The 23,333-nt window shown below is 36.6% G+C and overlaps 2 protein-coding genes, 1 long non-coding RNA gene and 1 other non-coding gene across 7 annotated transcripts; 2 read left to right on the top strand and 2 right to left on the bottom strand.

The window, feature by feature from the left end:
• Window positions 1-127: 127 nt before the first annotated feature.
• On the bottom strand, window positions 128-2,524 carry LOC126628348 (uncharacterized). 4 transcript variants are annotated; one of them, XR_007625381.1, is made up of 10 exons: window positions 2,429-2,524; window positions 2,253-2,341; window positions 1,957-1,972; window positions 1,583-1,821; window positions 1,427-1,487; window positions 1,245-1,257; window positions 1,067-1,142; window positions 952-971; window positions 682-786; window positions 128-522 (listed from the first exon to the last, which is right to left on the bottom strand). It is a non-coding gene; the product is annotated as an uncharacterized LOC126628348 (long non-coding RNA). The 4 variants fall into 4 exon arrangements; XR_007625382.1 differs by having other exon boundaries at window positions 1,427-1,821; window positions 2,253-2,333; XR_007625380.1 differs by having other exon boundaries at window positions 1,427-1,821.
• A 3,287-nt stretch (window positions 2,525-5,811) lies between these two features.
• LOC126628313 (cellulose synthase A catalytic subunit 3 [UDP-forming]) lies at window positions 5,812-13,330 on the bottom strand. The gene is made up of 15 exons (XM_050297946.1): window positions 12,968-13,330; window positions 12,528-12,668; window positions 11,668-11,863; window positions 11,156-11,376; window positions 10,954-11,068; window positions 10,664-10,862; window positions 9,810-10,076; window positions 9,329-9,674; window positions 9,106-9,243; window positions 8,824-8,949; window positions 8,510-8,722; window positions 8,140-8,404; window positions 7,744-7,946; window positions 7,018-7,368; window positions 5,812-6,691 (listed from the first exon to the last, which is right to left on the bottom strand). Exons 2-15 carry the CDS (start codon window positions 12,549-12,551, stop codon window positions 6,107-6,109), a joined length of 3,249 nt encoding a protein of 1,082 aa, XP_050153903.1. The 5' UTR covers window positions 12,552-12,668; window positions 12,968-13,330; the 3' UTR covers window positions 5,812-6,106.
• A 1,577-nt stretch (window positions 13,331-14,907) lies between these two features.
• Window positions 14,908-20,222, top strand: LOC126628333 (uncharacterized). The gene is made up of 11 exons (XM_050297965.1): window positions 14,908-15,201; window positions 15,293-15,360; window positions 16,207-16,288; window positions 16,380-16,463; window positions 16,597-16,636; window positions 17,102-17,147; window positions 17,800-17,858; window positions 18,889-18,956; window positions 19,180-19,263; window positions 19,387-19,445; window positions 19,739-20,222. Exons 1-11 carry the CDS (start codon window positions 15,146-15,148, stop codon window positions 19,834-19,836), a joined length of 744 nt encoding a protein of 247 aa, XP_050153922.1. The 5' UTR covers window positions 14,908-15,145; the 3' UTR covers window positions 19,837-20,222.
• Window positions 18,227-18,363, top strand: LOC126630878 (small nucleolar RNA snoR137). Its single transcript, XR_007626152.1, has one exon. It is a non-coding gene; the product is annotated as a small nucleolar RNA snoR137 (small nucleolar RNA).
• Window positions 20,223-23,333: the final 3,111 nt, after the last annotated feature.

The raw sequence follows: 23,333 nt of genomic DNA on the forward strand, positions 1-23,333 counted from the left end.
GGAGGAATTGGCCATGAACTTGAAGGAATTCACGTATTTTGTATGACTTTATTTAGAAATTTATAGTTCAATGATAAAGAACAATAGCATACCAAATTTGGAGGCAACATGGAAGACATCAAATGCCTTTTTTTATTTCATGAATATCAATCCAATTCTTTTACAATGCTTCTCATACACAGTGAAAAACAATAAAAATTTACAAAATGCCGATAAATAACTTTGGAGTCAACATGGAAGACATCCGTAACTTCTTTTTCATATTGTTGCTTGTTGCTTCCTTTTCATACTCTGCTTGTTGGTTGCTGCTCATCAACTCAACAACTCGAATAAGAAATTCATGATATGAGTGAGGCTTCCTTTTGTAAACCAAGATATGAAAACAGGTCAAGAACATGACCAAGGCTCCTGTGATCTTGACGTTTAGCTTCCTCTTTGAAATGAATAAATGCCTTCAATTGATCTTCACTCTCCCATGCAGTGCCATAAATCCTCTGCAGCATCGGTTTCTTTTCATCTCCTCTGCAGCATCGGTTCCTTTAAATTTCCATCTTAAGACTCGACACAAACACTATACATTTCACTTGCGTAGCTAATAAAAATATCATTTACGTACAATTCCTGCACATTAAATCATCACCTTCCATACTATATTGCGACTGAAAATAGTGAAACCCTTACCATTATACCAAAGTGCTTTCTGGTGTTTTAAATGTATCTGTCTGTGTGCTGTGTGCAGGTAGAACCAAATTGACCAAATATGCACAAGAAAAAACATTAGCTGCCCTACACAAAATCATTCGGCAAACTGATTAAGATTTTCATACCAAAATACAACGATTTGTACAAAACGGACAAGGAAAATGAAATAACAAATGTCTAGAAATTGAAAGACTAATAAAGTAAGATTGTGACCAAAGTCTCATCATAGCAAACATACAGAAAGCATACCTTGCAACTACAATAAATATCTGAGGGAATCACACACCAAGTTAAGGAAAAAGAGGAAGTTTCAGTTGCTACAGTATAAGAACCTTTCACATTAGACCACTAATTCAAAGGATACAATTGAGAAAAAAATGAACCCCACATGTGACCAGCTATGTTGTTCCATGGCAATATCAAAGCCCATGTATATAAACCTGAAAATTAAGGTTTTCATTTCAAAACAAGCGTGGTGTGTCATGTGTAAATAACAGCTTAAATAGTTGATATGTGATAAAGACAATGAAAAGCTCACTTACACAAACGTCTCCGCTAGTGATGATATCAAATGGAAAAAGTAAGAAACAAATCTTTGAGAGTTTTCTGATAAATTTGAATACGTATAATGCTTCATGACTTAAAACAGAACACCAATTTGTCCATGGCACAGGTTTACCGTAGAATATATTATAAAGAAAAAATGTACAGTTCTTCCACTTACCATTCCTGTGAACAATATTGACACAATACCAGACAGACCAAGACCTTCTGCAAGCATGTAACTAAACAAATGATAGTTCTACGTCAATTTGCATATAAGGAGAAGGCCTTAAAACTAATTTACATAAGATGAAAAACGACCAAGAAGATCATTCACGAGAAATATGGAAAGAGGACAAATAGACAGCACTCTAAGTTTTGAAGACTGAAAAGATAACAAGAAAACATCATAATTTGCACCGTAGTACTAACTAAACAAAGGCCAGCAAAGAATGGAAGAAAAGAATCACTCACTTGTCAATATCCAACCCTGCATACTAAAAAAGGTTTTCACAATTAAGGTTTCATAATTAAGATCACTCACTCGTCAACTGCCATGGCCATCACGTGTGCACACTGCAGTCAAACACATATAAATAGTTCATCACCATTATTTAAGTAAAAGCAAATGGCAAACAATTTTTAAGTAAAAGCAAATGGCAAACAATTTAATTAGTAATGAAAATGGCAGCCTCAATAGCAAGTCCTTACCAATCGGGGGCTTTCCCTGCAAAATCAAAACCCAAAAGGTTATAAGGTCCCGAGTTCATACTCTATTAATTCAGTCCATTCAAATCTGTAACCAATTTGAATTAGAACTCAAAAGATCTTTACCCTAAAACCCGAAAGAAAACCACCAAATGTATGGACCCATTTGAAACCAGAACCATCGCGAATCAGAACGCAATAGGTTTTTGTGTTTAGAATTTGAAAAATATAAACCCTAATTGTTCAACCCAAATTCCAAATGAATCACCTAAAATAGTGAATGAGGAGGAGACCCATACCTGAAATCTCAAAGGTTAGTGGTGATGGCCTGAAATCTCAAAGCAACAGAAGCAAAATGTCTCATTTGCCTCCATTACTTGCTGCTTGTCTTTCCCGAATCAGAAAAAAACCCCAATTGTTCAACCCAAATTTCAAATTAATCATCTAAATTAGTGAATGAGGAGGAGACCCATACCTGAAATCTCAAAGGTTATTCGCGATGGCTTGTGATTTAGTTGGTGCGAAGCTCTGGTGCGTAGCTCTATTCGTGCGAAGCTCTGTGTCGCAAGGAAGAGGCGGGAACCATAAAAGAAAAGGAAAAAGAAATCTGATATATATCAGCTATTTAATCTCAACCGCCCATTTCATCCAATGGTCAGGAGAAGGCTCCCCATTTTTTTGAAAAAATGGGATCCCTCCCTTTAAGCAATATATATATATATATATATATATATATATATATTGAGAAGTAATATATATTTCATCCAATGGTCAGGAGAAAGCTCCCCAGTTACGAACAATTAATTTCCTTAACCATTCCAGCTTACGAGCCGAAATTTAAGGAAACTGGGGGGCAATGTTTGGACCCATTTTTACACTATCGGCCCGAGTAATCGAGGTCGTTGAATGAGCAGGATTTTTGACCAACAAAGTGGTTGAAATGATTTACAATTATTATTGAGAAATAATATTGTAATTTTAATTATGATATTATCTCTTAGTAATATATTAAATTATTTAAACCTAATATTTGTCTAAATCCCAATTGATTTGAATGGTGATGGAATATAGGGATATGCATTAAGGCATGACATCAGATAATAGCATGCAAAGATATTAGGATACGATTTGCATATGTGGTATTGCTTTGGCCACGTGACACATGCATAATTAGGACTCCTGTGCAAAGTGGTATTTTGATGGAATATGGCATCTCAAGTGATTAGCTGATATTGCAATAAAATTGCATGCATGGTTGCACAGGTGTTGTGGGAAAGATAGCTTTATAGTTTGCATTGAAAGTCTTTGGCTATGAATGACAGCTTAATAGGATAAAGCAAGGCTACTAATGGAGTTTTGATGTGATGTGATAAGCCTATTTAGGTTTTTATTAGCTTTGAAAAGTCAACCATTTGATGATAGGCTTTAAGCCTATGCCATGGATCAGTTTGAGTTTTAGTCGGCTGCTTATGATCCAGGCCGTGCCAAATAGAAAATATGTTCCTATAAATGCAGAGGCAATGGCAACGCATGAAAGACCTCCAATTCAACATACAAATTGCTCTGAGCATTCTCTCGCTCTACGGGAAACCTTTCAACAACCTTGAGATTTTTGTTTTCTTCTTTTCGCCGACATATCTTCAGTTTGGATAAACAGCATTGTGAAGGCAACCGACAAACATCTTCAGTTTGGATAAACAACACTACGACAGGGCCGACTGGTTACCTATCAAAGACTCGGTCGAGAAGGATTTTTGAATCCTTATCGGCAGAAGTCGTCTCATTAGCCTTCTCGGCGAAGCGAGGTGTTACAAGTTATTATACTCGGCACATTGAACGCCGAGTCGTTTATGATTGGTTATTCGCAAGTAGGTTTTAGAGTTCGGCATTCTGACGGCCGAACCACTTTCTTAATCAAGACATATATTCGTTTTGAATACTTGTGTCCTTATACTTTGGTGTCGATTCGGCGTGCTTATACTCTTACGAATATAATCACAGTGATCGAATCTGGCGCCGACGATTTGTGAACTTCGCAGAACTAGTAGCTTTGTCTTCAAGCTCTAAAACCTGAAGGCCGAGGCGTGTTCCTTCCTCGGCCGCAGTCGCACGATCAAGAAGTCAGTCGTGCACCCAACGCAACATCAACAAATTTTACTCCTCAGCCAAGCTTGGCCGACAAGTTGGCACGCCCCGCATACAACCGAATGATGTAGTTAGCTTACTAATTATTCGGCCTGCGCGTTACGTAGGTTTAGTAGTTTTTAGGGTCAACAGAAACTAAATTTGTAACCTTCATTTTAATTATTAGTGGAATTTCCTTGCCGTCCCTGAATTAGACGTAGGCTTACATCAAACCAGTATAAATTCTTGTGTCATTTTGGGTTGTTTGTCTTTGCATATTTTTCCGTAATAGGTTATTAGTTTCATATTTGACACTTCCGCACAACAATCCTAAGTAGAAATAGATTAAGAATTCTTCTGGATCTAGAAGATCTTTTCTATTAAACTTTGTATTACTTGAAGAGTAAGTTTCTCTCCTCTTTATTCTCCATCTCTCTTTCTCTCTTCTTATGTTCCCTCTCTCTCTCCTCAATTAAATATAGGCCACAACACTCAAATAATTATAAAACAATAATTAAAATTTGAACAGTTACAAGTATACATATATCTATCAAGGTGGAGGCAAGTATAATCCTATGGCCGAGGCTTTTTGATCAAGCAAGTTGCTTGTAAACACAAAATTTCTGTGACAAATTAAACAAAAACACATGTACAAAATAAAGAATTTGTATTAGTGAGTGTTTAGTGTTACAATCTCTGTTTACAAAATTGAATCCTCTGATTCGATCTCCGGTGTGTAGAGTATGTGATTAATCCAGGTGTCGCGATGACTTGATCTTGCATGAATGGATGTCGCAAGGTTTATGCTCTTGGCAATGGAGGTACATTCACGTGTAAGGGGCTTGGTGGTTCACGAGAGTGACGAAGAGCGTAGTGAGTTTTCTAAGTCTTTTGGAAGTTTAAGACTATTTGAGGCTTGAGAATTTGAGTGTCTGGGGGAGGATAAACTTCTGATCATTTTTTTGTCCTGGAGCCTCATATTTATATGCTCTCCAAGTCTTGCATACGGTTGAATTTGATCTTGATATTGGACTTGATTAATTGATGAAAGAACCAAGACTTGATTTTGGACTTTGTTCGTGATTTGACTTCATCAAATAATTAGTCACATTAAATTTAAATCAACTAATTTGTATGATTTAAATCAAAATTAATCAAATATTAATAAAAATTATTCCTTAATTAGTTTTCGCCAAATTTCAACATGTGTCACTCTTGATGACTTGTTCATATGTACAATTTGTGAGATGCATGATGCATGTCATGTAAGCCCTGACATGTTGAAATTTAATATGTTGGTGAACATTTATTTCCTCGAAATTTTAATGTCTACATTGCCCTTTCTCTTATTCACACCTATTTTTCCTAGAATATAAGTTGAATTATTTTTCAAAAAAATAGATAGGAATATGAGCAATTGTATATTGACATATCTCAATCGAGTAACTAGGCAAGTTAATTGTTTTGGTTCGAGTTCGCCAGTTAAAACCGTACACATGATTGCATGAGGATTGGTGAATATAGTGATGTTGACTACCCTATTAATTGCAGTCATTAATTTAACTTAATCCGTTCACCACACAAATTTCTAAATTCAAACTTTCATCTAACAGCAATCAATGAACTAGTTCATCATCACTTTATAGGTGGCCAGCAAAACTATTCACATAACTGAAATAGTCACTAGTTGGAAACTTAGAATATGATTGTATGAGCATAGGAGAAAGGTTTCCATGGAGGATTTAAAAGTGTGATAAATTACTGTTTCAGTGACAGTTTTCAGCTCTCTCATAAATAAGTTGGCTATTTATGTTCAAATTTTACATGAAATTCAACCCTTATACATTACAACAAAACATGTTCTTTCACCTCGTATCATCTACAAACAGTGCAATCTTCGAACGGACAAACCAGTTCACAGAAACAAATATCAGAACAAAATATAATTAACCCCCACCTCTCGAGCTTTAGTTGGGCGAACGAACAAAGAAAATTTGAATGTGAACAAGTAACATTGTCGTTTCTCTGTCTAGCAGTTGATTCCACACTCCTCGATATCTGGACCAGTGACTCTCGTGGTAAAGGGATCAACCCTCACCCACAACAATGAGAAAATTGAAGCAAGGAGAATCGACCACACGATTACAATGGTGGGCGTACGGTTCTGGCGCCCCATGAGACCTTTGAGGAATGGATACAAATGGACAATCACCCAAAAGGCAAAGAAGAGCTTACCAAAGAGGGGACCCCATGATTGGTAACCACTGTTGACGGCATATGATATACCTGCAACAACCCCCACCAAGTTTATGATGAGGAGAGTCGTTGGTGGGATGAGAAGGGTGGTCCATTTAAACATGTAGAGTTCATTAAAGTCCCCGTCTTCGTCTGATGCCTTGGAGGTGACAGTGAAGTTGGTGTCAATACCAGCAAGTACTTTGAGGAGACCTTGGACAACCGCAAACAGATGGGCAGAAACACCACCAATAACCCAAAACTGTTCATTTCTCCACCACTCATCGATTCCAACACCACTCCACCTCATCTCTAGAATACCGGTTGCAAAGATAGAAAGAAAGAGGGAGATAAACCATATACTCGCAAGGTTGCTAATCTGCAACCAGAATAAGCCCAAATTTAGTGAATTTTTACATAAGTCTTTTAACAAAATTTCAGATTGAGATTATAATAAATCTGCATGAACTACGGGAAAAATTATATATCTTATCAATATATAGATATCCTATGTCATGGTTTCGGGAAAAGTATATCTATTATGGTGAATTGAGAGGCTCCTCAATTCATAAAACAAAGAAAATCTATCACTGCCTTCCGAACCTATTAAAACAGCAGGTTTTGCTAAACGATCACATAGAAGCAGTGCTCTATAAGACCACAAGAAAAAATTAAAGACACGGCAATTATTGTGATGTAACGAACCTGTGGGATGATAAATTTGTTGGTAAGAAGACAGACAGCCGGCAGTGTACAGTACATGAGAAGAGGTATGGAAGTGATTGGGTAAATGGTAGTGTTCACATACGCAAATCTCTCCAGCCATTTTAGCCTCCCACTGTAACCATACCAGATAGGACAATGCCGACTAAGAAGAATTTCCACAGATCCCAAAGCCCATCGAAGCACTTGGTTCAGACGATCTGAAAGATTAATAGGAGCAGACCCTTTAAAGGCTGGGAGCTTAGGCATGCAGTATATAGACCTCCACCCGCGGGCATGCATCTTGAATCCTGTAAGAATATCTTCTGTGACAGAACCATAGATCCATCCAATCTGTGGAAGACAAATAATCATCCTCTTAAGAGTGAAGAAAAAATGACAACAGGGAACAGAAAATAAAAGTAGGCCATCGAAGTCCAATCTAAACCAATGACTGCTACTGAAAATCCTTAGAAATTACATATAAAAAGCAGGAGGAAGAATCAGAATTTATATGAAAGTTGATGAAATTTGAAGTGTCAAAGAGACTCACAGTCGGCGGCATATTTCAACCACACAAAATTACACTAAGGCAGCTTAATTTTGTAAATGTCTAGACAAACGAATTTCAAAGGTGATACTAAGCAACATTTGTTATTCTTTCCTCGTTGCATTGGAAATAAAAGGATACTGCATAAGGTAACAGAAGCATTAAAAATAATGGCATACCTCGTTTCCCCAATCAGATTTGTCTTCATATCCACAGCTGATAACATGAATAGCTTCTTTAAGTAGAGTTTCTGGTGTCGCAGATTGAGGAACACCGCCATTCTCCATCAGCGTAGAGGCAACAAAAACAGAAGACTGGCCGAACCTCTTTTCTAGGCTCATTTGTGACATCAATAATGACTTCTCATCGTCAAATCCAGCACCTGATGTTGAATAAAATGTACGTTGAGTGTTCCAACTAATAAAATTAATAACAGGAAGAGAAAGAAAAATCTCCTGCATTGACTCATTATTTATGCCACCTGGAAGTAGGCATTATATGTATTGTACTCTGCCTCCATTATATACAAATGAAATATGAACAAACTAAAGATACAAAACGGAGATTCAAATTACCTTCCACCCCCTCTTCAATATCCTCTAGACTGAAAATTGGCACAGTAGGATCGACATTCTTATTTGATTTCTTTTTGTCCGATCCCTTTTTACTTGATTTTGAACCCTTCTTCCGTGATCCACCACAAAGTGAAGATAGAACTCCAGTTTTCTTATGCTTAGGTTTGACAGGAGGTTCGTAACCATACAAAGCTGTTCTATTGAAGACACATCCAGTACCCACATAAACTGGCCCTTGAATACCATCTAAACCTCTCAAGTTAATCTGAAATCCAGAAGGAAACGGACAACATATTAATCAATCTATGCAAGCCCATGGTGAAATAAGTAACTGTCTCTTCTGTGGTTACTACAAGGATAGAGAACTTACATCAAAGAAAACAGTGTTACGATTGGCATATCGATCGTTTCTATCAATACCATCAAACCTCTGTGGGAACTGAACATAACACACATTTTTCCCAAGGTTAGGATCCATTAGAAAGCACATAGCTTCCCTCAAGGCCTTACTGTTGTTGATGTAATGATCACAATCAAGATTCAACAGGAAAGGTCCGTTAGTGAGGACTGCAGATACCCGAACCTGCAAGAGAGTTTCATTGGCATCAGATGAAGAAAAAAACCTAATTCTACAGAGATAAAGTGATAAACCAACTCTAGAACATAAAAATACAAAATACTCACAAGTGCATTCATAGCACCAGCCTTCTTGTGATGTTGGAAACCTGGACGCTTTTCACGAGAAACATAGACTAAACGTGGCAGTTCATTACCATCAGTATCGAGCCCTCCACTTTGGCCTAAGAAAACCTGAGAGTGGAAAGATAAATACAGATCTTAGTACAAAACGAAATCATATATTTTATACTCAGCTTCAGCATTCCATACAAGCATCAATTAGTCAGTGTCAACTTCAATAACTATCTCCCATAGCTTAAAGAGATCTGTCACATAAGATATATCCACCTGAATCATTCCTGGATGGTCTCTAGTATTATTTCCAGGCCATGGGGTACCATCTTGCATGATCCATCCTTCTTCGGGTATTTTTGTGGCCTTTGCAACAAGCCCGTTAACACGAACTTTAAATTCTTCGTATTCTCTCTGAAACCAAAAAGGAAAGACTACGAGTGAGGAGGAGCACTTTTGTAATGGGGCAGTGTTTTAGATGTTTACGCTAAGGGCCTACCTTCATTGCTCTACGCTCTTTGACGAATGATGGTTGAACTTTATCCTTTAAGTAATCAATCTTCTGTGAAAAGTACCATTCAGGAGCCCGAGGCTCAATAGCATACTTCTTGCAGAAAGGGACCCATTTCCTAGCAAATTCTGAAGTTTCAGACAGAGCTTCAAACGTCAACATTGCAGCTCCATCATCAGAAACATAGCAAGAAACCTTGTCAACTGGGTAGTCAACTGCAAGAATAGATAGCACAGTATTTGCTGTCACCATAGGAGGCTCCTTCAATGGATCAACAGTACTGACAAAGATGTCAACAGCAGCTAAGTTTGATGGTTCCCCTTCTCGGTCATATCTGCAACTCAAATGAAATAGGAATTAAACTCAAAATACAAGGGCAAACAAATCTGAAATGACACTGCTAATTGACATTTTCAAATGAATTTAATCATTTATGTAACCGAGGGTATTCACAAAGAAATTTTCCCACCTCAAAGAAAGTCTGTCAAGATATGTTTCACGATTTACAGGAAGCCACTTTGGGAACTGATCAAGAATCCAGGAAATTGCAAACCAAATCTCACAAATGACTGATATCAGCCACAGAGCATAGGCATTTTGCACAGGATTTGTTATTCGATAGTGCAAGAAAATGCACAGAATAATAAGCCGCAGAACAATGACCATTCTGTAAGGATTTATTCTAGAAGATGGAATCGAGACCTTTCTGGAGAGAGGCTGCCTAGCTTCATCATTCCTGCAAAACAGAAAGAGCATCCACATGAAAATCAACTCTTGCTACAATGTAATTTGAAAACAAAGAAAAAAAATGTCAATCAATTTTAAGCGACAGAAAACAACAGTGCTACAGAGCAATATGTAGTATGTTCATAACTACTGCTATAACAAAGGTTTGCCTTATACCAGCCTAGCCTCACACAGTTTTAGATTTTGACTTTTCTAGTAGCAGGAAAGCTTATGTAAACAAGATAAGTCACAACTTTTAAGGTTCTAAGCCATGCTAAAAATTGTTAACAAAGAGTAAAAAGAAACTTTGCAGTTTAATCAAGAGAAAACCCACAATAATAAGTCGTTGACAACCAGATCATTGCTGGTGTCAATCAAGTGTAAGACTTTGAGTATTATGTGCACACATACTGCGATAGTGAAGGTTTTCCTAGCCTCTCCATATATTATTAAATTTTAAACTGTCTCGTGGCGGTAGTACTTATGCCACCAAGACAAGAAGTTTAAATTTCTCTATTTTGACAATCAAAACTATTAACAAAACCAGATACAAAAGCAGGCTAACTATAACCACAAAGAAAATGTGGCAGAACCTACAATAAAGAGTCGTCCACAATCACATCAGATCTGGCATCAATATCTCCACCGCCTCTTTCTGAAGTAGCTTGGCCAGTGCTCATTGGAATGACATTCTTCTCTTGCTTCATCTTCCAGCCATCCACTCTCTCTTTCCATGCTACATTTCCTATCCCAGGAGAACCAAACTCCCTCACAGGATCCACAACCCTTATATTAGCTGCAAAAAGAATATAATTGACCTTGAGACAATACTGGCAGGAACACATATAGAGACTGAGAACATGTCACAAATGTGCAGAGAGACATACGGGATTGATTAACATCTGATCCATAAGAATGATGATGGGCACGCTTTCCAGGACCAACTCCAGGAGATGCCATCGAAAGGCGCTCTGGTGAAGCGGCAGACAGTTCTCCGGAAACCTAAAAATTGGCAATTTGCAGAGGGTAAATTCCAGAAACGCTCTTCATAAAGAATGAAAGTAGATTTCCAAAAGTATTTTGGCCTACCTCTTGGCCACTAGCGAGTAGAGGGATGTGATTGTGAGAAACCTCTTTATCATAATTTGGGGCTGAAACATCCTCTCCCCGGCCATATGTCATATGCCAGCTTAGCATGCGTTCTGCAATCTTTTGCTTCTCGTTTTGATTTTCTGAAGTATAGTTGAAATCACTGGTATCATCATCAGCAACAGCATCCTCTTCTCTATCACCAAGAATTGCAGGGCTTCCTGAAAACAACCACGCAAAAATAAGAAGTGATTACATACATTAAGTGTTTGATAAAAACAATCAAGGTCTTCCAACATTGCATAAATTCAAGTTCTGATGAAAATTTCTTTCCCATAAACTAGCCAAAGAGAATTACCAACATTTTATAAAATTCAAGTAATGTGGCCTTTTTAGAAGTATTTGTGATTGCAATATTTATAAGCAACTAAACATATAAAGATTAGCTAACAACTTCACTAAATCATGATATTGAAAATAATGAAATTAAAGCAATTACAAGTCTTAAAAACCTTTGTGCCTCTTGTATCTGGTTTTGCATTGAGGGCAAGACTGATTCCCATCCTTCCTCTCATACTCATAGCATGGCCTGCAAACAGGAAAGGCACAGACATCGCAGGCAATGAATGGTTCCCCATCTGCAGTCTTCCCAACATTATCCCCACAGATCTGGCAGACCTTACCCCCGATGCTCTTCATGGGCTTTGCCTAAGTAGTTAATCATTCATATAGACAAAGTTTAGTAAAATGCATTGACGATGGCTGCAATGACAGGTGTTGTGGAGCACGTGCTAATCGTGATAGTGTAGTGAACAACCAAACTTAATTACAACATCAATTTGAAAAACTCAAAATCCCCCATCCTCCCCCAAAACAAAGACAAGGTCACTGCCCAGGAAATAGTCAAAATCTTTAGGGTATGTTTGGGTGACAGACTCTCAAATTCTAAGGGTTTTAGGTAAAGTGATGAAAAAAATGGAACGCAAAAGGTTAGATTAGATAGATTAGAAATGCATCACATGAGTACTACAAAAGCATGTGTGAGTGTTCTAAGGGTTTCATGTTGTGCATTTCTAATCATTCCTATCCAACTTTTTGTGATCCATTTCTTCACCACTTTACCTAAATCTATTAGAAATTGGAAGCCCCTCGCACAAACATACCCTTAATGAATCTAATGCCCCATTTGTTTGCTAGGAAAATGTGGTGAAGACAGACAGAAACTTTCAAAGCTTTCATCACTCAGGAACTGAAATCGCAACACTACCCATTCAAGTATTTCACTCAGCAAGGGAACACCTGTCACTTTTTCCCAATTTCTTATCAAACAAAGGGAAAATTGCAAAACCAATAGAATGCTTATGATGCTTACCGCAGTTTCTCCTTCTGACTCCATTGCCACCTTCTCCTTTGCTCAGATGTATACAATGGCTCAAAATTCTTGTTCAATCTCAACAAGATCTATGCATGTCTAAGATCGCAGTAACTTTTTTCCACTCCAAAATCCCAAGATCTGGATTATGCACAAAGGGAAGGTCAAAAAAAAAACAAAAAAAATCAGATTTTACCACCTTTCAGCAAGCATTTTCTACACCATAGATCACTGAATATATTATTCAACTGTGGCAAATAAAAATACGATTTTCGTCCCCGGTTTTCTCGGCAACCAAACAGATTGAAATAAGTGATATCCAGTGGAGAACAGCACAGTCAACATTTCCAAATCTAATTTTTAAAGTAAGAACAACATAAAGCCGAATAATAATGTAAAACAAAAAAGGACCAAAACTTAAATCCAACCAGAAACCATACCTTAAGATCAAAAGAACCGATCTTTATCGCCAATTCTTCAAATCCAGTAAACCCAATTGAAAATAAACCCAAATCGATCCAATTCTCCAGCAGATCTCAGAAATTAGACAAATTGGAAAAAACACAGATGAAAAGTTCACTGCTTGGATCCCAAAAATCAAAAGAGAGAGTGATCAAATTAATACACTGACAACCACAACTCCAATCACAGCTCTCTCTCTCTCTCTCTCTCTAAAAAGCGTCTCAGTCTGTGTATAACTGTAAATATTTATATAATGGGTAGGAGTGGGAGAGGAGAAAATGGCTTAAGACTTGAGAGGGACGAAAGGGACAGAGGAACAACTTGAAGCCCTTTTAGACTCTCTCACTACCACCGACGCTGTTAGAGACAGAGGTGCATTAGTTGTAGAAGAAGACATATCAGCTACCTCAATAATTTCATGTTATAAAATTTCCTCAAAAAATTATGTGCTATAAAATTGTTTTAATAATAAAAGTCACAAAATAAAATATAGAAAATGTAATTATGCAGGGTGAAAGTAAAACTTTTACTTATACTTTTTGGCTTATTTGTTGATTTGGTCCATAAATTGTATTTAGTCTATGTTGGTGAGATTGATTTTGTTCACTTTGCCACTTGCACGAGATCCTTTTCGGATCTAAAAAAACAGAACTTAAGGATCAAATGATCTGAATCATTAAAATTTGATCTAATGGTTACAAACAGAGATTCCTTTAAAGTTATAATAATTATAGTCGTTTAGATCAAATTTCAATGGTCCGAATTATTTGATCCTTAAGCTCCCTTTTTTTTGAATCCATAGAGGATTTGTACTCCACTTGAACAGTTAAAATCTAGCCATTTCATCCTAGTTTTGTCTATTTTGTCAAATGGACATTAAATTAAATGTCAAATAACACTTTAAAATAATGGAAGAAAGCAAATATGCCTCCTTAATGCGGATTCGGTCTCTCATACAACTAATTGTTTAACACTTTAACGATACTAAAAAAAAATATGAACATTTCATATTTTATACAACTATTTATCTCCAACTTTGCCGCTAAAACAATCTCAATTACATTTTTGATGACTCTAATGCAAATCCAGTGATTTTTCTCCATAATTACCTCCCTCAATAGTAAACCATCCTCTCATTTGTGGGGAGGTAACTAAGTGGAAAGTCCTTACGTTTGAACTGAAGTTGTTAAAGATTAAATTGAGATTGTTTTAACGGGCAAGTTGGATGCCAAGAGTTGTTGTAAAAAAACAAAATGTCCTTAGTGTCTTTTAATTTAACGTCCATTTGATGAAATGCGGAGAAAACGCATCGATTGTGAAAAAAATGATTTGAGAGGATATAATGAGACTAAATGTAGTTTTAAGGTAGGGAATCAATCTAAATCCCCAGTCAAACATGCTTCCACATCTTGTGGAGCAAGCAATGTTTGAGCTCAGCAAGGAATGCATGTCCTACCTACCATTTTAGAGGGTGTGGTGGCACAATTGATCCATTTAGACAGCTTAGTCCGATTCGAAAACGTTGAGTCCACAAGCGAACTTCTAAGGTGCTTGTATTATGATCGTCTTACTGCAGCTTAAAAAAATTCATAGCCCAACAAATGTCTCTAACAATGATTTGAAGTGGAATTCCCTTTTAAGGATGAATAGTTACTGAAAGACTACGCAATTCGAAGTAAATCGGAATAGTTTGTTGTCCCAAATTCTTTTTAGAGTGAGGTAAGAGATGGACGATAAGAGAGCAAATGAGCTCAGCTTTATGAATTGATCTCACAAAAACTAATTTATACAATCACATTCTTACATAATAAATTTTTTAAATATTTTTAAACAATACTAACTACAACAAATTGAATGACGAAATTCAAGAATTTAAAGAAGAAAAGATAAAAACCCTAAAAAAATTGTTTGTTGTCACGAAATATTGTAATGAGGCGAAAGGTATTTTCCGAAGAGAAAAAAGGAGAAGCATACTACAACGCTGGTAGGAGTGCAAAAGCACAGGCTTCGTAGAGTGTCCCTCCTATATAAGCGCCTCGGCGATCCAACCGCCTTAAATCTTCTTCTGCCGCCTCCACTCGGTTTGGGATCCAATCAGTCAATTAGGGTTTCACTGCTGCAAAAGAAAGAAACTTGGAAGCTGAAAATTGAAATCGATGGCGTCGTTTGGGTCTTTAAAATCTGCAATCTTCGACAGAGAAGAGAGAAAACAGTACTTTTCTCCCCTCTTTTGTGACTTTCTCTCTGTCCAATTGTCCTTTAAATTTTCAATTTAATCTCTTGTTTTTTGGGGTGGATTTCAGGCAGTACCAGGCTCACATTCTCGGCCTCAACGCCTACGACCGCCACAAAAAGTTCGTCAAAGATTACGGTGCGATTATGCAATTCACACACGCATAATATAGAATTTGGGTTTCTACTCTGAAGAAATGGCAAATTGTGGAACTTTTTATGTTTTAAGTGAATTGGAGCTAATTAGGACCAAAAGGAAGCATTCACAAATAGTGAGCTCTTTATTTGTTGAATCCTAATGTCCTAGAGCAAACGGATGATGAACAGTCTCCTCCAATTAGAAGGAAAGGAGGCTACAGTTGTCCATACAAATATGCATACACATTAAATTCCTTGGATTTTTTATTTATTTTTATATATTTTGTTTTAATATAACCGTGAAGCATATGAATTTCTGTTAACGTTGACGAGGGAGCTCCTCCATTGATGGTTGGTGCCATATCCTATCAACTTGTGGAGTAGTGTCACTGCTTTTATCATTTGGGATTGTTCATGACACCGCATTTCTCCATTTGTTATAAACTGAGCTATGTAAGCATCTCTGGGAAGGTATCTATTAGTCATATGCTTAGTGGTACACTTTGGGGTTATTAGATGCGTTGTAGCCATGTTGGACGCTTCATTATTAATGCCATTTGAAGATTTTGTTGTGTAAGCTTTTTTGTCCATGTGCACGTATAAGTTTTTACCTTTTAAGCTTTCCGATTTATCAATGTGTACATTTTTCTCCCTAAATCCTAATTCCATGGTGTTGTTTCATTAGGATTTTGTTGTCTGCTGTTTCTTGTCTTTTGGTACTGTGGTATATGTACAACTTTGTTTCTTGTTCAATATTTTGTACCCCTTTTGCTTTTGTCATTAATCTTGTTAGTTTTTTCTTTATAATTCAGCTTTGGCGACTCTTGATGAATGCTTTATGTTGCAGTTAACTTTTATGGTAGACAAGAATCTTCACATGTCAAGCTCCCAGTTAAAACAGATCAAGACACCCTAAGAGAAGGGTACCGGTATGTAAGATGTAGTCCTTGTTCTTTAATGTGGTAGGTTGCACCAGCATTTCTAACGTAAATATTTGTTGGAATCATTCATTTATGATAGGTTCATAAGATCTGAGGAAGATGATATGGACCGATCTTGGGAGCAAAGGCTGGTAAAGCGATACTATGACAAGCTGTTTAAAGAGTATCCTTTGCCAATTGCTGCTATTTTTCTTCAGTTGGGTTGAATATTGAAATTTATTGTTATCAACTTGTTTAGCCTATTGATGCTGGTGACATTGATTGCTTAATTGATTATTGCCTTAAACTCGTTCAAGATACTGCATAGCAGACATGTCACATTACAAGAGTGGTAAGGTAAGTAGTTAAATGAGATACAAAATTGTTAAGGTAATGTCTTTGTTTTTTTTGTAGTTGGAGTATAGAATCTGCATAAATGTGTTATCAATAGAAAAGGTAAAATTTGACAGCTATATGCTAGATTTTGCATGTCCAATTGAAATTGTCAGAGTTTATCAATTTTGCTTGAATAATAAGGAAACTGAAGGTTTGTTTAGGTTAAGAAAGAAATTGAAGTTAAGTCATGATGTTTTTTCTCTAATGAAATGGTTACAAAAACAAAAGGTCTGTTTAAATGCTAGATAATACATTGTAGTTCATTTTTTTTAATAGCATACAGTTGTATATTATGACTCTAATGCGGTGTTTGGAGGTATAGCCTTTAAGTCATTGTTTGCACATGATTATTCTTTTTCATGGTGTAAATAACAAGCCAGCATGTTAAAAATAATATTCTCTGGTTTCTTAAAATTCTCCCTGTAGATTGGTCTAAGGTGGAGGACAGAGAAGGAAGTCGTATCTGGTAAAGGTAATTTTATTCTCTTCATTGACTGCCAAGGTACCCCTCATCTGGACACTTAAAAACCTGTCTTTTTACCTTCCCCTTGAGTCTCAAGCTTTTTGTTCTTTGAGTGTGCATTTAAAGTTGATATTGCTTTCTACGGTATTGGAAGAATGTTTGTAGTGTGTGAATCTTCTACTTTCTAATATAAGTAGAATGTCACACATCTACAGAATTAAATTTTGGGCTTAACTCTTGTAGTAGTATGCGTCCTTCAAAATTTCAATGTAACTCTTCTTCCCTTGATTGGAAAACTGTCGTTTCTGAGTTTTTCAAAATTATTTCTCATGCATAGTAGTAGTTAAAATGCCACTATATTGTTGCCCTTTAGAAAAACAATAGGCAATTTGGTCTCAATATTGGTTGGGATGTTAAGCTCCCTGCGTTTCTTTAATCTTCCTTCTTCCACCTAACTCTTATTATTTCCATACTCTTGAGAAAGGAAAAGAAGAAGAGGCCCTTCCACTTTCAAGAGAAAAAAGTTCCACATTCAAACCAAAACCTCTTGGTTGACCCTGTTTGCTTAAATTTTTACCGACAGCATTCTATGATGTATTATTTTATTCAAATGGTGAATGGAGCTGGAGTTTAGAATTGACTTGATACTGTTTTCTGACAGGGCAGTTCATATGTGGGAACAAACATTGTGATGTAAAGGATGGTTTAGCAAGCTATGAGGCAAGTTTCTGCACTAGCTAGTCATGACTAATTGATCTTCAAGTATTTGATGGGATGTGAAATTCATTGAATCGTTTGAAAAGGCGATCTGGTAATTGTGCATTTAATGTTTGTGTAGAAGGAATGTTGTGGTGAAACTGATGTAGCATTCCATGTGAATAATATTCTCTAATGTTGCTTTTCCTTCCTGTTAACATTAATTATGATTATTTTCATTAGAACCAGAACTATTTTCGATGTTTATATGTCTAGAGGGACAAAGCAACAGAATAACAGAGTAGCTTCTATTCACAGATCAAAACAGCTATGCATTTATCTCAAATGGCTGTAGTCTGGTTATAGGGTTAGATTCTAGAGCAGTTGAGTTGGTTGATTCTTATGGTGATCCCCTGTAAATTTCATTGGTTGGGAATGATCAAGTTTCCGAAGCATAGACAGAATTTCCAGTACTAAACAGCACCGTGCATTTTTGCTTGCACTATGTTACCTGTCTCCTGGTACATGTTTTATTCCATTCACGTGAATAGTAATCTTTGTAGAGGTCCCTCTCTTTGGTTTTTCATTATGACTTTTGGTTGTGTAGACAAGAAGTGCCCTAAGGTAGTTGGTGTGTCGTCGTCTAAATCAATAGTTTTGGTAAGATGAACTTTTTTGTGGCTTGAAGACCAAAACTTTTCTCCCCTACTCTGAACTTCTTTCTTAATTGCGGAAAAGATTTTATTATTCTTTTGCATTTAAGCTTCTGGATTAAGAGGTCGCACTTGGTGCGATGGCAAGTGCCTTCGCCCATGAGCGGTAGGTCTCGGGTTCGAGACTTGGGAGCAGCCTCTCCATAAAATGGGGGTAAGGCTAGCCGACATTCACCTCTCCCAGACCCTGCGTAAAGCGGGAGCCTTGTGCACTGGGTACGACTTTTTATTTAAGCTTCTGGATTAGGAGTCCCAAAGATCACTTTTCCTGTATCTTTTATTTATATTTACATCACTTATAATGTTTTTGCATCTTAATTGTTTTGGATATTATTTTGCAGGTGAACTTTTCTTATTTTGAAGCTGGAGAAAACAAACAAGCCCTTGTCAAATTGGTAACTTGTCAGAGGTTAGTGTTTATTGATACTCTTTAAGGCTCCTTCTGTATTTTTGGTCATTTCTTTTTACATAAGGTTAGGTGTTATGCTGACATTTAATTTGCTAATTAATTTTTGTTATGTATGCTGTTAATTTCTTCGCTGGTGACCTGTCACTAGATGTCTCTCTGTTCTGTTTGCATCTTGATCAATTGTCTTCCTTTTGACGTTTGGATTAAACGGTTCTCTTAACAGATGCTCTGAAAAGCTTCATTACAAAAGATTGAAAGAGAAAGAGCAAGTGGAAAAAGAAAAGAAGGAAGAGAACAGAAGAAAGAGGTCTCAAGTTGATTTGCATCCTTTTTCACATAGGACTCTTCCTTTTTGTGTGGTGTTTTTGGTATGCATAATCTGATTTATGGTTTTTGACTGTACGAAGGATAACCAAAACTTCACTTGCAGGAATCGATCAGGTGACAGTGATGATACTGATAGTGAGGGGAGCAAAGAAAGGAGAAAAGGTTTGCATTTATATCATTTTATGGTTTTCAAATACTAGTAGTTTTACATACAGAGATGACGTCGTTTATATTAAGATTGCAAATGTATGAATATCTTTCTTTAAATTACAGTTTTTTAAAGAAAATACGTGCCTATCATGTCCCCTGGTTCTGCATTTTTTGTTCAAGGATAATTGCATTCTTTTAATGGGCCCATTCAGCCCCAACCTGGCTATAACGATGAGACATCATTCTTTTTATGTCATTTCATACTCAAAATCTTCAGCTTACGCCATTTCAAATAAAATTTTCAGGGAAAAAGGCTTCAATCTCCACTAGAGAAGATAGAGTTGATGATGAAGACGATGATACAGATAAGTTTGAAGAGTATCTCGAGGGAATGTTTCCTTGATACTTGCTAATTGAGGGCCATCATATCTTTAGTGTTATATCTGCCCCACTTAGTGAAAGAAGGCAAAGTGAAATCTATACCAGAGGCGGGCCAAAGGATGTCTTGATGTAACATCCTTCCCTTCGGTTGAAGGGGCCATGAATTGCTGATATTCTTTTGCCTTTTGCCTTTTGCATCGAAGGGCTGTTTGCGTATTCACTTTTTGTGGTAACCCAGTTTCGAAGCCAACTACAAGGGGCACGGGGACAATGGAACAGCCATGCCTGACATTGTTTGTAATCTGAATACAGTAACGATCGAATTGTGTTGTAAGCTAATATTAGAGGAGAATCATTCTGTCTTTCAAGTAAATATAATTTGTCAGAAAAACCAATGAGGTTTTATAATTTTGTTTCGGATTGATTTACATTGTTTCTTTGTTTAAGTACTCTTGTCGGTATAAATAGTACAGTATGCGATTTCTACATTCCGGAGTTTTTAACTTAGTGATGGAATACGAGGGAATGTTCTTCCTCAATTAACGTAAGACACAAATTGTCGTTGTCAGCTGCCCAAAGCACATTTCAGTTCCAATTTGGGCTTTTGGTCCAAGCCATTGATGTGTTGACTTGATCCAGGCCATTGATGCGTTGTCACGCTACGTGCTCTTAGACATGAGCCATTGATGCGTTGTCATGCTACGCGCTCTTGGACACGAAGAACTAGTATGGAACGGGATGTTAAAATTTGATTCTAGCTCGAGACACAATTGATTCTAGCTCCTTTTTGTCAAAGAACCAAAAAAGAAATTAAAATTATGGCATTTTTCTTTTCTCTGACTTGTCCGAGGGGACAAAAAGAAAGTACAAAATTCTTGAGGAGAACAAAGTTGAGGATGTACCACGACAAGGAACAAGTTAAAAAGGACAGTATAATATATTTAGGGAAGCTTTCGGTTTGTGTGTTGCTTTCCAACGGTACCGGATGACAGCCCAATGGGTCTGGAACACAAAGTAGAACATCACATGTCATTATACAATTAGAGTAAAGTTATTTTTTCAATTGTCTCTCTATTTGTATAATGACATGTGATGTTCTGCCACGTTTTTAGAGGACACCGAAAAAAATCTCTCCTAAATGAAGTACACCAACAATTTTTTCGAGCGCAACATGTTTTTCGGACTCAAAAAAATTTATGGGTTCGCATTTTGTTCAGCAAACCAGCACCGAACTGGTTGGGTAGTGCACAGTCGAACAAAAAATTCAAAAAGCAAATGGGAAGACATTTGGCAGCTCCCTAGCTAACGTCAAGAAGAATGTTTGACTGCCCCTTCCGAAGGTGCATCTTCGGCAATTTTCCACCGAACGACAAGGATAATGTTTGATGCACTAGGGACGAACGTATTGCTCGACTGTCCATGTCTTTCTCGTCCAAAACCCATAAGCTTGCAATTTTATCTTTTACCATATTATTATTAGTCGCACATTTGCAATTCAATCTCAAAACATAAGACTATGAATTTTTCTTATTAACAAAATGTATTTTCTACCATTTATTACTACAGTTTAATGATATTCTTCTTCACTTGTAAATGAAAGGTCTTAGGTTCAATTTTCAGCAACGGCGAATTTGGACATACGATAGTATCTATACTAAGAGAAATGGGATGAACTTAGCCTCACGATGAGCTAACAATAATTTAGTTCAAATTCGCATTAGCGAGCATCGAACCGAAGCATGTAGCATGTAGTAATGGTGATGACAGCTGAAGGTTCAACCAGGCAGATTTTGGGTGATGGGTACTTTTGTTTAATAACAAATGTAGTTTTAAAATAAGATCTAGCTTTCTACCTAGTCATGGTGAATGGGATTTCTCCTGTGGTCTTAGGCTATCTCCATTGTGGAGGCTCAATTAGCCCTTAATTATGTTTTAGTCATCTAAAAATACACAAGCAATCACTTTAGTACCCTACTTAATTACAAGCACACGCTACTAGATTCGACAGAACAAGATCTATCTCTTCTAACATTGCTTTATCATTACATTTGAATCCTTGAAGAAGATTTACCTAAGATCGGGTGTGTTTATGAGACAATTTCACAAATCAATAAGAGTCTAAAAGAAATGTATTTTAATATCACATATGACATTGTTTTGTTGATTTGAAATATTCAACGACCACGCCTTGTTTATCATAAAAATTGTTCTCGTCTAGTTAGAAAACAAAATCTCTACGAATAGAAAAGGCCAAACCTACCAACACAACATGTTCTACAAGACACGTGGGTGCCCATCAGATTCCCAAGTCCATTGCGTGGCACCAGTAGCACATGTTTTTGGCTGCTACCGTGGTTCGTTGGGTAAATGCTCAAGGCCTTTGGTGGACGAATATAATTAAAAGGGGACCCAACGTGGCCGGTTTGAGTAGTGAGACCCATGGGACACGCTGCTAGCCCGACACGTTGCTGTATTCATATAGCTACAAAAGAATGTGGATTCTCGCTGGATTCTCTTTGTGAGGATCTCAAAAATTTATAAATTATGTTTGTTCATTGTACATCGTGATGTAAGAAATTATTTTAAATATTTTTATTTAAAATTAAACATAAATAATATTCGATAAAAATTAACTGCATAATGTATGATAAACGAATACGATTCAAAGATTCTGAGAATTCTCGCCAAAAGAATCTGAAGAGGATCGTGTTGGGGGTACAAAATCCCCGCTAGCCAGGCTTACAGACTTCTCTAAAAAAGAAAAAAGTTAGGGGAAAACCATCTATTTGGACTACATTACCATAATGTGCCATAAACATATGAAATAAATTCGTTAATCAAACATTTAAATAATTTAATCATTAACATCTATATCTTATAGTTTACAAAATGATCCAAAGAAATAGTCTTCTTAACATTACTAAAAAAATGGTTTTTTTTTAACTCATCATTCTCAATAATGATAGTGTTCACCGTCCTATTTATCACTATCGGATAAATTAAATTTTAGGATTTGTGTTTATTCATTACGCAAAATTTGAAATTTATACTCATCTAATAATAATAAACGAGACGTCACTGATGAGCAAAAATATTTCTAAAAGAAACAGCTTCAAGACAAAAAAAAAAAGGGATGTGACATCTACATACCCTATTTTACTTCTCACACACCTTTTTAATTTTCGACCGTCGGATCGGATGAATTGAAGAAGATCAATGGATATAAATTATCAATGGTTGTGTGAGAAGTAAAATAGAGTGTGTGGATAGCACACCCCATAAAAAATACTTCTTGTTTATATTTTTTTTAGAGTGGGAAAATAGAATATCGTAAAAACCTTTACCTGCCTTTGCCTACTAGCTGGAGAGCAATAGGTGTATTGCCCAAACTACCCCTGCACTTATTTTAATCACCTTTTTTTTTCTTACTTGTATATGTAATTGCAAAAATTAAAAGTTAAGAAAAATTGAGAAAAAACAATTATCCTAATTTTTTTCATACAAGTAACATTCCTATTC

The sequence above is a fragment of the Malus sylvestris genome, chromosome 7 (assembly GCF_916048215.2).
Source record: "Malus sylvestris chromosome 7, drMalSylv7.2, whole genome shotgun sequence".
NCBI lineage: Eukaryota > Viridiplantae > Streptophyta > Magnoliopsida > Rosales > Rosaceae > Malus > Malus sylvestris.

What these genes read in the sequence shown, in the direction of transcription:
- LOC126628313 (XM_050297946.1), bottom strand. Translation starts at nt 12,551, where the DNA reads ATGGAGTCAGAAGGAGAAACTGCG. An exon ending in TATTGAAGAGGGGGTGGAAG is followed by an intron (nt 7,947 to 8,139) that starts GTAATTTGAATC and finishes ATTCAACATCAG; the next exon opens with GTGCTGGATTTGACGATGAG. An exon ending in ACAAATTTATCATCCCACAG is followed by an intron (nt 6,692 to 7,017) that starts GTTCGTTACATC and finishes TTCTGGTTGCAG; the next exon opens with ATTAGCAACCTTGCGAGTAT.
- LOC126628333 (XM_050297965.1), top strand. Translation starts at nt 15,146, where the DNA reads ATGGCGTCGTTTGGGTCTTTAAAATCTGCAATCTTCGACAGAGAAGAG. An exon ending in CACATTACAAGAGTGGTAAG is followed by an intron (nt 16,637 to 17,101) that starts GTAAGTAGTTAA and finishes TTCTCCCTGTAG; the next exon opens with ATTGGTCTAAGGTGGAGGAC. An exon ending in ATGGTTTAGCAAGCTATGAG is followed by an intron (nt 17,859 to 18,888) that starts GCAAGTTTCTGC and finishes ATTATTTTGCAG; the next exon opens with GTGAACTTTTCTTATTTTGA.